This window comes from Camelus ferus, chromosome 15 (genome assembly GCF_009834535.1).
Source record: "Camelus ferus isolate YT-003-E chromosome 15, BCGSAC_Cfer_1.0, whole genome shotgun sequence".
In the NCBI taxonomy this organism is placed as follows: Eukaryota; Metazoa; Chordata; class Mammalia; order Artiodactyla; family Camelidae; genus Camelus; species Camelus ferus.
In genome coordinates, this window is record NC_045710.1 from 50,925,299 (window position 1) to 50,938,599 (window position 13,301).

Sequence of the window (13,301 nt, forward strand, 5' to 3'; positions counted from 1 at the left end):
AAGGTTACGGAGGTCCAAACCCAAAATGCAGTTCTTGTCCAGCCTCTTCGCCTTAACCATGAAGATGGGAGACTGTAATGGCTGAGAACAAGAGCTCTGCAGTTTGACAGCCTGAAGTACAAACTCCTGCTCTATCAGGTACTTGCTGTGTCACTTAGGCAAATTACCTTCCTCTCTCGAGCCTTATTTCTCCATCTGTTAAGTGAGGATAACAACTATTTTGATTATGATAAGAGCTGACATACGGTGAGCACTTTCTGCAGGCCAAGCACTGTGCTAAGTACTCTACATGCCTTACATTACTGAATCGTCACGACCACCTCATGAGACACATACTATCATTACCCTCATTTTACAGGTGAGGAGAATGAGGAGCGGTTTTCTTATTCAAGGCCACATGGCAAGTTAGCAGCAAAGCTGAGATGTCAGTGAAGGAGGTCTGACCTGAGTCTATGCTGCTCTGCTTCTCGCAGCACCACCTCATATGGCTGTTACGTAGGTTAAAATAAGGCAATACCTATAAGGTGCTCAGCACAGGGCCTGGTGCATAAAGGTTCACCATTACAATTACTGCTGAGGTTATCATCATCCTCATCAACCCTTTGAGCCTCTCTCAAATACTACTACCTCCTGAGTTCTAATTTCACCTAAAGGGAAACGGTTGTTTTCCTACCTAGATACCAACCAGCTCAATGGGCAGCCTGGGGTGGAGTTCTAGTATTTCATTTCCCTCACGTGATACAGTGGTAAGTATCTGGGTGGAGAGACAAGGAAATATTTTCTATAAACCAGTGACTCTAGAAAAAAACATTGAAGCCTATGCCTTTAAAAATAAAATCTACACTACTCTCATTAGAAAAGAAACATACACCTATTAAATTTTTTCAAAATCAAAGAGACATGGTATTTACTAAACAAAGAAAAAAAAGAAACTGTTTTCTACCTCCTTCCCCTTTCCACTCTCCTGTTTTCAAAACTAGTATATTATTTAGTCATTTAATCCTCACAAGAAGTAAGATTGGTGTCATTTACCATTATCTACATTTGACAGTCACAGAAACTAAGGGTCAGAGAGATTCCAGATCAAACAGCTGATTAAGCAGATGGCCAGGGTCTCTGAAAAAGAACTTTTAGATATGGAAGAAAGTGAAGATAGTAAACTCCTTCACTAATTCTGAGAAGTGGCTATGATAGAAGGTTCCTGGAAGTTCCCCAAAGGAATCAAGACTGGATGGCCAATGGGCACGTGGAAAGATACTCAGTATCACTAATTAACAGAGAAAAGCAAATCAAAACTACAATGAGGTATCACCTCACACCTCAAAATAGCCATCATCAAAAAGTCTACAAATAATAAATGCTGGAAAGAGCATGGACAAAAGGGAACCCTCCTACACTGTTGGTGGGAATGTTAACTGGTGCAGCCATTTTGGAGAACAGTATGGAGGTTCCTTAAAAAACTAAAAACAGAGTTACCATATGATCCAGCAATCTCATTCTTGGGCATATATCCGGAGAAAACTCTAATTCGAAAAGATAACTGCACCTCAATGTTTATAGTAGTACTATTTACAATACCCAAGACATACAAGCAACCTAAAGTCCGTTGACAAATGAATGGATAAAGAAAATATTACACACACACACACACACACACACACACACACACACACACACACAATGGAGTATTACTCAGCCATAAAAAAAGAATGAAATGTCATTTGCAGCAAGACGGATGGACCTAGAGATTATCATACTAAGTAAATCAGACAAAAATAAATATATATCACTTACATGTGGAATCAAAAAATGATACAAATGAATTTTTTCTTTTTTGGAGGGGAGAGGTAATTAGGTTCATTTATTTACTTATTTTTAATGGAAGTACTGGGGATTGAACCCAGGACATCGTGCATGCTAGGCATGCATTCTACCACTGAGCTGTACCCTTCTCCCAAATGAACTTACTTATTACAAAACAGAAACAGACTCACAGACATAGAAAACAAACTTAAGGTTACCAAAGGGAAAGTAGGGGGGTAGGAAATGAGGAGTCTGGTATTAACAGATACATGCTACTACATATAAAATAGATAAACAACAAGGACCTACTGTATAGCACAGGGAACTATATTCAGTATCTTGTAATAACCTATAATGGAAAGGAATCAGAAAAAGTATACGTATATATGTATACATACACATACAAGTATATAACTAAATCACTTTTCTGTACACCTAAAACTAACACAACATTGTAAATAAACTATACTTCAATTAAATAAAAAGAACCAAGACTAATAACAGGATTTTTAAGAAACTCTTGCTCTAACAAGACAAGATTTAACAGATGTTGTAACCCAAAAAGCCAGTAATGCAGTGAGCTATCATTAATCCTGCCCTCCCAGAAACAGTGCAAATTATTAGTAAGCCTAAGAAAGCAGGACTTTGAAGATATCCCTACCCTTGCAAAGCAGTCCTTACCTCCCCAATTTCAAAATGATGTATCACTTTATCCTGCTAGAGAGCACAGCACTGTTAAGTTCAAAATAAGAGTTTTTTAGAATGAGCAAACTTGAGGACAGGAACAATGTCTTGTTTATACAGATCTTCCCTCATTATCTGGGACACAACTCCTATTAATTCGATACATTTTTGTTTAAAAATGAATAAATTTATTCATTCAACTCCCATGTGCTAGGTACTGTTCTAGGAGGTGGGGATATAGCAATGAGCAAAACAAAGCGGGTGAAATTTACATTCTAGTCATTGGTGACATCTAGATATGCGTAGAGAATCCCTACATCAGTGCCTGGCACACAATAGGCAGCACTCAATAAATGTCTGAGTAATGAATAAATGAGTGAATGAATAGTATGTCAAATGGTAATAGGTCCTGTGAAGAAAACTAAAGCAAGGAAGGGAAAGAGGGAAAGCAGAGAGCAGGAAATGGCTTTTACTTTAAATAGGATGGTCAAGGAATGCTTCACAGATTAGGTGACAGCTGAGCAGAAACCTCAATGAGGTAAAGGAGGAAGCCATACTGGTATCTGGAAGAAGTGTTCCAGAAAAAAACAACTACAAAGGTCCCAAGGCTTGGCATGTTGGAGCAATGCAAGGAGACCAGTGTGGCTAGAGCACAAGGGGAAAACGGTAGAAGATGAGGTCAGAGCAGCTGGGAGAGGGTGACACTGAAGATCCCATGCAGCTTTATAGATCACTTTAAGGACATTAGTTTTTAATCTGGGTGGAACCCAGTGGACAGTTTTCAGCAGAGTGGCATGATTTGATATAAACTTAAGAAGATTATTCTAGTCACTGTTAAGATTAGACTGAGGGAACCAACAGCAAAAGGGGGAAGGCATTTAGAAGGATATTCTAGTAGTACCAGGGAAGGAGGTGAGAAGTGTTCAAACCCTGGATGTATTTTAAGGTAAAGCTCACAGGGCCTCCTGGTGGACTGGATGATGAAACTAAGAGAAAGAACAGAGTCAAGGGAGAGTCCTCAATATAAATGAAACTGAGATGAGGAGGAACTGCCAGAGATGCAGATTTGAGAAGAGAAGTTCCAGAGATAAAGTTTTGAATATGTTAAGTTCAAGGAGCTATTAGATACCCAAGCGGAGGTATCCCGTAGGCAGCTGAACAGGGGAGACCTGAGTTTAGGGGAAGACACTCAAGCTAGTAATCTATACTTGAGAATTCTCAGGGTATAAATGGTATTTAAATGGAAACGAGTGTAGACAGAGAGAGGATCCAAGGACAGATCTGAGTACTCCATCACTGGAGGCTGGGGAGATAAGAAGGATCAGCCCCCAAAAAGTTGGGAGGAGGCAGGAGGAAGGTTTGAGAAGGGACCAGTGACGTAGAAGGAGAACCAAGGGAGTGGCATCCTGGAAGCCAAGTGAAACTAGTGTGTGAGAAGGGAGTGTCATGCTACTGAGAGGTCAAGAAGATGACTGAGAAATGACCACTGCATCTACGTTCTATTTTCTAAGTGTGTTCTTCCCTAATCCACATATAACACGGTTTTTTTTTAATCTAGGTAAAATACCAGTATTGTCCAATGAATACACATAAGATTTCTGTTTAATGCAACTATATCTGGGTCTCCAAAAACAAAAATCAACACTCTTGACATGGACACAACAGACTTTACACAGTGAATAATGTTGAACAAATGCTTTGTTTTGTTGAAGCAATTGTCTCTCTGAAACAAAGTCCCTAACCAAGTCTTGCTCGTGCTCAGCAGGTGGGATCAGAGAAATGAGCTATTTACATGTTTTTTGTTGTTGTTGTTCTGCCATAAAGTAGCAATTTTTAAAATTTTATTTTATTTTTTTATCAATTTTAAGAGGGGGGCAATTAGGTTTGTTTATTTTTTTAATGGAGGTACTAGGGATTGAACCCAGGACCTCGTGCATGCTAAGCACACACTCTATCACTGAGCTATAACCTCCCCCTAAAGTGGCAATTATTTTTGAACTCCTTTCCCTCCTCCCTAACTCAAACATCCTAACCAGCTAAACAAAGACCTTAAATTTCCACACATATCCAAAGCAGAACACAATCAAATCCAAAAGTTGGATGAGAAAGGGATATGTTGTGTCTTGTAGCTTCTTTCTTTTATTGCACAAAGGGTTAATTATTTGCTAATTTAAAGTCTGTGCTTTATTTACATTTTGTCCTTAAAAATCTCTAGATAAGAAATGTGATTTCCAGTGTCTTCATCTTAAAAGAGAACTATTGCTACAAAAAAAGGATTTTAACTTTCTGTACTCTAGCAAACATAGTCAGGTCTCAATAATCGACACTTTTGAAACAGTAGAATAATCACCAAAAACTGGATCAAGCAAACATCCTTCATATCTTCCTGAAATTGCTACAAATGCTAAATGGATTGAGCTCCCTCTGCCTGGAATACTGCTCCCTGCCCTCCACCTTGCAATTTGCCAACTTGGGACTCAGGGTGAATAACTTCTCTAGCCAGCCTTCCCAGATCATCTTCCAGGCTGAAAGAGGGCCCTCCTCTAAACTCGTAACATCACAACTTGCTCATATCCCAATACTTTAACACATTAGACTGTGAATCTGTTTACTTGTCTATCTCTCCGAATCAAAAGCATCTTGAGGGCAAGGACAAGATCTCATACACTTTTATATCCTCAGTGTCTGGGACATATCAAGCAATCAATAAGTATTTGCTGAATGAATGAGTAAATTTGACCTAGAACACCTCATGTGATTTTTGTAGCACATTTTCATTGATAAACCAGCTGAACTGAGGCTAATAATAAAATTTACGGGCATCTAATCATATCCCCAACTGATAACAGAAACAAAGAAATTTCCCATACCTGACATTGGAAATAAAGGACAAGAAAAGATATGTGCTGCTCAAAGTCAGCTCAGGAGTTATACTAGCTGTTCTTCCTTGGTTCATCCCACTCCAAAGGAGGGGCCAAAGGGCCACTAAATTGCTCTCTTCATCTCCCGTGCACTGACCTTGTATTCTTTTTGCTCCGTTCTATTCTTCTTTCTTTCCTTTTCTTACCTTTTTTCCCTCCCTCGCTTTCTATACTTTGTATTTGCATTCTGTTCTCATTTTCCCTTTAACTTTCCCCTGCACTCCGTTCTCCATGCCTTATTTCAGTCGGAGTGATCCTGGGAAATCCATGGGCAATGCTCTTGCCCAATCCTTCCTGAAACTGCTACAAATGCTAAATGGATTGAGCTCCCTCTGCCTGGAATACCGCTCCCTGCCCTCCACCTTGCAATTTGCCAACTTGGGACTTTGCCAAAAGGCCAAGGATGTTGCTGTATCTCCTGCTCATTTCTATAAAACACACGAACATATTTCTGCTGTTTCTGAGGAAACCAAGTAGTGAACCCCAACAGCAGTGCAGGGTCACTAGCATATGAGGTCAAATTGCTACTATCCACAAAGTGGGTAAGATATGTTTCTAAGCTGCACTCTGTAGCATCCTGGAAAGTAACAGGGAAAGGTCCTTTCAATTTACAATAATTTTAAGTAAAAGAGAAATGGGAAGCTAAATCCGAAGGCAGAAGAGAAAAAGAAACCATGTTTGTGGGGAAAAAATGCTGCATGTTGATAGGGCAGATTTAAAAAGTTGTAAGATATTTGCTTGGCCAGATAGGTTGGGATTAAAAAAAAAAAAAGGTGGTCCCTGCCCCCAGGGAATTTAGTCTCATTCCCACCACTTCCCAAACCCACAAATGTAAATATTAGAGAACAAGGAGGAGGAGATTCTCTTTAACCAAGAAAGTCAGGAACCTAGTATAAGTGAATTGGATGTTCTGGGACAGAAAAATAAAGACCGCATGGAAAACTATTTTGAGTTTAATTTATAACATTTGTCAAAGTCAGTGCCACAAGCATCAGAAACCAAGAAACAATCCACAACTAGCAGTCAAGAGGCCCAGCTCAGGCCCTAAACCAGCTGTGTAACTTTGGGCAAGTCACTTCACTACTCTGATCCAAAGATGGTTCTTTCATAAAATGGGCATAATAATATTTCCCTGGCGAAGTTGACTGTGATGATTAAATAAATAACATGAAATCACTTTGAACGGTTTTATATCACATGCCAACGTGAGGTAAGAGGAAGCAAAACTCTTGTGGTTCATTTCCAAAGTCTAACCCTGACTCACCTTCCCAACCTTGTTAAACCCTTTAACCAACCTGCAGTCAGACACTCAAGTGGGAGAAGAGTCATGTGTGAAGCTCCAGGGGTGGGGTGGTGACTATGTAGTCAGTTGCTCTGTATTTCAGTGGCTTCATCTGTAAAATGGGTGGTGTAGAATTCACTCACATATCCACAAGATAGTGCAGGTCTGAGGAAGGGAGTGGCAAATTTACTATAAGTGAGTAAAACATTTACACAACCCTCCCTCCCAGGGATAAATAAACAAAGTCATCAAATATCATCACTCTCTGAATAGAATTAGAAAGGGTCTTACAGATTATTTAATCTCTTGCTTTACTGATGGGAAAACTAAGGCCCAGATACATGCACTGGTTTGTAGAAGTCTCAAAGCTAATCAGTGACAGAACTGGAGCTAGAGGCCAGATCCACCAATTTCCAAGTCCAGTGCCTTTTTTGTCAGATTTCAGGGTCACCCAAGGCACCCCCGGCCCCCACAACACATTATCAACACCAAGACACATTACAATTTAATCAACAGCCATATGAAGGCTACCCAAGGGAGGGGCCTGATGGGGGCAGTGCTGAGAGCTGAGAAAGAGAAGGCTTCACTGAGAAGGGGAGTGGAGTCCAGGAGATAACTCAGATAAGAAATTAAGGAAATATTGCTGGCAGAAAAAGCTTAAAATAGGCAGTCCTGGGAAGAAAGACTGAGTGGATAAAATTTTTTTAGGGACAAGAAATAGGTGGCAGATTTAGATGACCAGAATGCTTTGAACTGGGGTAATTCTTGATTATATGTAATTTAGTCCTTTTGCTGTCTCCTGAGTTTTTAACATTTACTAATATTAACTGTCTCTTTACAAGATAAGGCCCTCTGCAGAGATCACATCTAACTTAGTGGTTAAGTATGTAAGTTCTGTACTCAAATTGCCTAGATTCAAATCTTCACCAGTTAATAGCCGTGTGACCTCAGACAAAATCCTTCACCTCTCCATAACCTCTGTAAAATGGAAATAACATCACCCTATCTCAGGAGGTTTTGTGAGATTTAAATGTGTACATTAATCATACTGGTCACAACCTAATAATGGGTTTTTCATCTCTTTAGTTTGATGTGTGCCATTTGTTTTTAAATGTAAAGAAGAGAACAGAACTTACCAGAATACAATGCACGTAAGAAAAATAAGTACTGTTTCGCAAAAATTTTTTTTCCTTTATATATGTGTGTGCATATATGTTTGAGTTGCTATGTAAAATATATTTCTTAGGGTGGTTTTCTTTTAAAAATGTTGAGAGCCACTGAATCAATTCACAAAATAAAGGTTCAGTGCCTGGTACAAAGTAAACACTTAAGTGCTATTACTGTCAGTATTGCTGTTACGCACCTACCTATTAAAGTTGTCTGTAGGATTATATAAGGTAACATGAAAGCACTTTGGAAAGTCTAATGTATGATATTAACATAAGTTAAAGGAAGCAAAAAGCCCTTCTCTCCATCTCTTAGCACCCATACAAGTATGGCACCATTTAGGCACATATTTGTTGCTTGGCCCACAAATTATTTGTCACATTGAACAGAAAAGTCCACAGACCATGATTTATCTAACATTCTGTCTGCTCTGTCAGTATCTGCAGAGAAATGGAGTCTTGGCACTAGAGTAAATTTGTTTATTTTTACCTGGGTGGAGGTTGGGGTGGGGAAGGTGGAAGTCATGCCCATGCCCATGCCCATGAATAGGTGAAGGAAACAAGTGAGTCACATAGAGAAACTGCTCCCACAGAGACAGGTAGACTCAAATGTGCCTCAGACAAGGCCAGACTGACAGATACTTGAGCTTTTATGCAGAGCTGAATCACTTCCTCCTCTCTGTCCTCACCCAGACACCTCACAAAAAAAAAAAAAAAAAAAAAAAAAAAAAGCAGCTGAGCCCCTTACAGGTAGGTATAGCTCACACCAGGAAAATCTGGGAATCCCCAAACAGATACAAACAGGGGGTGACTATGCCACAAAAAAATTATCTGAGGGGTTCCTTTAAATGGACAAGCTCACCTAAATGTCCAAACAGCATTTAAATTCTAAAACTCTGACTTAGAGAAAAATGTGGAAATGTGCTCACCAATTAAGTATATCAGGTCTGGATTCCATCCTCGATACTGTGTGACCTTCAATTAGTCACTTCACCTCTCTGGGCCTAAGTGATTTCGTCTGTTAAAAAAAGAGAGAGAGAACACGTACCTCAGAGGATCACTGTAAAAAATTAAAGACATTATGCGGTAAAATGGCTAGCACAGGATCTGGCGGTGGTAAATGTAAACGTCTGCCTCTCCTAGCCTACAAGTTAACAATTATGGTAAACTGAGGTTCACGGGCCAGCTGGCCAGTGAAAAACTCACAGGTATCATGGAAATTCTTTTTTAAAGAAGCTTTATAATACCACTTCTTTATCTCTCCAGCACAATAGCCTATGCTAGAAGTCTAAAAAGCTTTCATTTCCCATCTCATTTCTCACAGAAGCCAATTCCTAAATGTTTTGGTTCTGGGGGCCCAGATTATGCATTGGTACTGCCCTCCTGATCATCCATTATTAAACTTGAAATAAGAGACAGATTCGGTATGATGCCTATATTTTAGTTACTCGCATTCCCATTTCCAATTAATGAAATAAATGTATTAATATTCGCCTGCAGAGGTTTGGACTACCCTGAGGGGTTTTATCTGTCTGGTCAGAGCACTGGCAGCGCGAGAAGGCCCCGGGCCACCAGCACGGGGTGCCGGGGTGGGGTCGGGGGTACGCGTTCTAGAGCTTTCGGGTCGACCCCAATTTCTCGTTGGCGAGGAATCCGGGCCACGTGCCGCCATTTTGTGTTCAGGAAACATGGCGGCCACCCCCGGGGGGAGAAAGGGGGGGAAGGGGGAATGGAGGGGCCGCCACGTTGGCCGCTTTCCCTGAGGGATCCTGAAGCACGCCGCGCACAAGGCCTTTTCTGCCTGGCTTAGCCGAAGGAAAGGGGAAGGGGCAGAAATCACAACTGGCACACCGATGGCCCCGGCGACCTATCTTTAGGGAGAGAAACTCGCGGCTCGTCACCCGGCAGGAAAGGCCTTCCAAGATGGCGGGGCCCGGTTGGGGGGCTGCCCCCGGAGAGCGCGGGCGCGGCGGCTGCACCAAGCAGGCAAAGGGCCGAAAGGCAGTAGCGGGAGCCTAGCCCGCGCGGGGAAAACCGCAAGAATTCTTCAGAGCATGGGTAAATGCGGTCCACGCCATTGTCTTTTAAATGTCTGACAAGGCGGCAGCGACTAAAACGACACCAGCTCAGGAGGTGGGGTTTCTGCGGGTTTAACGAGAGACTTGCAAAATGCAGACAAAGCATTATGTAAATGGACGCCATTCTCTTTATGGCCAAGTTTCTAGCACTTCCCCGAAACCATCCAGAGCCCAGGCTTTGGCGGCGGCGCAGAACGAATTTCTCTTTCACCGCACCCGCCGCCGCCGCCGCCGCGGGGCAGGGGGTGGGGGTGGGGGCTGGCGCGGGGCGCCCGGACGCCGAGGACGAAGGGGCCCCACGTGCCCGCCCGCCCGCGCGCGCGCGCGCGCGCCCGCCCCGCAGGCCTCGCCTCACCGCCCCTCCCCCCCGGAAGACCGCGGCTGCCCCTCCCGTCTCCCCACACCCTCGCGCACGCGCTCTGGCCGCCTCACGCGCACGTTTTAAATCCGCGGCGTCCTAGCTGCCGCCTGCAGTTACCGCCAGGGCTGCCCGTGTCCCTCCGCGCCCAAACCTCCGCTGTAGGGCGGGAAAATAATGTGTCGCCCCCACTCACAACACTAACATTTTCAAACATCTGCCGGCGCCTGTAGGGTTAATAAAATATGTGCCCGTTTTAAAACTTTGCCGGACTCACAGCTTCTGTCCATTGGGGCTTTATTTTCAATGCTAGGCTGTTAAAGGGTTTTTTAAAAAACGACTCTATGGAAGTTGGCGCAATCTTGTGACCTAAAAAAGACGGGTCCTCTTTTTTTTTCAAGGGGTCCTGCGCAGCAAGCACTTCCGGGGTCAGAGGGTACGCGGGGTTGAAAGCGGGCTTCCCGCCCCGCCCAGACCGCCGAGGCTGCCGCCGGAGTCGCCACCGCCGCGCCCTCGCCCACCCGCCCGCCCGCCGCTCCCGGCCCCGCTCGCCCCCTCCGCCGCCGCCGCCCGCCCCTGCGACGACGCCGCGGCCTCCCGCCCGCGCCCGCTCGCTCCCGCGGCCCTCGCTCGCCTCGCGCCGGCAGTTTGGGGCCTACACCTCCCCTCCCCCCGCCAGCCACCGAAGACTTGACCACGTAACGAGCCCAACTCCCCCGAACGCCGCCCGCCGCTCGCCATGGATGCCGGTGTGACTGAAAGTGGACTAAATGTGACTCTCACCATTCGGCTGCTTATGCACGGAAAGGAAGTAGGAAGCATCATTGGGAAGAAAGGGGAGTCGGTTAAGAGAATCCGCGAGGAGAGTGGCGCGCGGATCAACATCTCGGAGGGGAATTGTCCGGAGAGAATCATCACTCTGACCGGCCCCACCAATGCCATCTTTAAGGCCTTCGCCATGATCATCGACAAGCTGGAAGAAGATATCAACAGCTCCATGACCAACAGCACGGCGGCCAGCAGGCCCCCGGTCACCCTGAGGCTGGTGGTGCCGGCCACCCAGTGCGGCTCCCTGATTGGGAAAGGCGGGTGTAAGATCAAAGAAATCCGCGAGAGTACGGGGGCCCAGGTCCAGGTGGCGGGGGATATGCTGCCCAACTCCACCGAGCGGGCCATCACCATTGCTGGCGTGCCGCAGTCTGTCACCGAGTGTGTCAAGCAGATCTGCCTGGTCATGCTGGAGACGCTCTCCCAGTCTCCGCAAGGGAGAGTCATGACCATTCCGTACCAGCCCATGCCGGCCAGCTCTCCAGTCATCTGCGCGGGCGGCCAAGATCGGTGCAGCGACGCTGCGGGCTACCCTCACGCCACCCATGACCTGGAGGGACCACCTCTAGATGCCTACTCGATTCAAGGACAACACACCATTTCTCCGCTCGATCTGGCCAAGCTGAACCAGGTGGCAAGACAGCAGTCTCACTTTGCCATGATGCACGGCGGGACCGGATTCGCCGGAATTGACTCCAGCTCTCCAGAGGTGAAAGGCTATTGGGCAAGTTTGGATGCATCTACTCAAACCACCCATGAACTCACCATTCCAAATAACTTAATTGGCTGCATAATTGGGCGCCAAGGCGCCAACATTAATGAGATCCGCCAGATGTCGGGGGCCCAGATCAAAATTGCCAACCCAGTGGAAGGCTCTTCTGGTAGGCAGGTTACTATCACTGGTTCTGCTGCCAGTATTAGTCTGGCCCAATATCTAATCAATGCCAGGCTTTCTTCTGAGAAGGGCATGGGGTGCAGCTAGAACAGTGTAGGTTCGCTCATAACCCCTTTCTGCTGTTTTCCCATGATCCAACTGTGTAATTTCTGGTCAGTGATTCCAGGTTTTAAATAATTTGTAAGTGTTCAGTTTCTACACAACTTTATCATCTGCTAAGAATTTAAAAATCACATTCTCTGTTCAGCTGTTAATGCTGGGATCCATATTTAGTTTTATAAGCTTTTCCCTGTTTTTAGTTTTGTTTGGGTTTTTGGCTCATGAATTTTATTTCTGTTTGTCGATAAGAAATGTAAGAGTGGAATGTTAATAAATTTCAGTTTAGTTCTGTAATGTCAAGAATTTAAAAATTAAAAAGTGGATTGGTTAAAAAGTGCTTCATATTTGAAAAAGCTGGGAACTGCTATCTTAAACTCTTTGTTGGTGCTTTTTTTCTTCCCCTTTTAGTGCTCGGCCGGCCTTTGTAGGGAGTAGGGTGGGCCCGTCCTTGGTATTTTCTCAAGCCCTTTTCACCTTACTGGTAAGATTCCATTCCCTCTCAGTTCCAACAAAGGAACACAGCAGGCTGGGCTGGCTTTGGGATGTTTGCAGAGTCTGGGGCTCCGTTGGAGAGTGACATCCCTCCAGCCAGGTTCCAGAGAGAGGCCTCTGCCCATTTCTCTGGTAGAAAACATAAGGCTTTTCTCAGATGGAAGAAGTATGCCCTTTCCGGAGGACCTCTGATGAATGGCCGTGTGTCCTCTGTTTTAACCAGCCCCACCCCCAGTCTCGTGGAAAAGTCTTAGCCAGAAACAAAAAAAATGTTGAGGTGGGAGGAGTCGGGGGTGCCCAGAGAAGAGGTGGGGGAGGGAAGGGCTGGGCTGGGGGTGAAGGGAGGGGCTGAGATAGAGGGAAGGGAAAGGGGCAAGGGTGGGTCTGAGGGCTTGGAAGAGGGTAACTGCTACATGGTGGGTGGCGGTACGGATAGAGGGTCTTGGTGGGGCAGCAGGACTGAATGGGGGATGGTACCAGCGGGGCGCACGTGGCAGGCATGCACCTGTGGCAAGCAGCCTGTCAGAGGATGTTATTACACCTGCCAAGTGGCGTATTCAGAAACAAAGGAGGCCCAGCTTCTAATTTCTTCAGCTGTGCGGTGTTTAAAGACATCATTTTACGGGGAAATAATTCTGCCTAAATGGGGCAGCCCTCACAGGCAGAAATGTATTGGAATGATGCACTGACAGCAA

General features: G+C 44.8%; 1 protein-coding gene and 1 long non-coding RNA gene across 6 annotated transcripts in view; one reads left to right on the forward strand and one right to left on the reverse strand.

Moving 5' to 3' along the window:
- Positions 1 to 10,267, reverse strand: part of LOC106730700 — a 67,909-nt gene extending 57,642 nt beyond the window's left edge. For 3 of the 5 annotated variants that reach the window (XR_004326402.1, XR_004326399.1, XR_004326398.1), the window contains exons 1-2: positions 8,786 to 10,266; positions 6,704 to 6,855 (exon numbers count right to left, since the gene is read on the reverse strand). This is a non-coding gene — a long non-coding RNA (uncharacterized LOC106730700). Of the gene's footprint in view, positions 1 to 6,703; positions 6,856 to 8,785 lie in introns of all 5 variants that reach the window. The other 2 variants (XR_004326401.1, XR_004326400.1) reach the window with 2 other exon arrangements.
- A 557-nt stretch (positions 10,268 to 10,824) lies between these two features.
- On the forward strand, positions 10,825 to 12,488 carry PCBP1 (poly(rC) binding protein 1). The gene has a single exon (XM_006192772.3). The coding sequence runs from the start codon at positions 11,032 to 11,034 to the stop codon at positions 12,100 to 12,102; it is 1,071 nt and encodes a 356-aa protein (XP_006192834.2). The 5' UTR covers positions 10,825 to 11,031; the 3' UTR covers positions 12,103 to 12,488.
- Positions 12,489 to 13,301: the final 813 nt, after the last annotated feature.

What these genes read in the sequence shown, in the direction of transcription:
- PCBP1 (XM_006192772.3), top strand. Translation starts at nt 11,032, where the DNA reads ATGGATGCCGGTGTGACTGAAAGTGGACTAAATGTGACTCTCACCATT.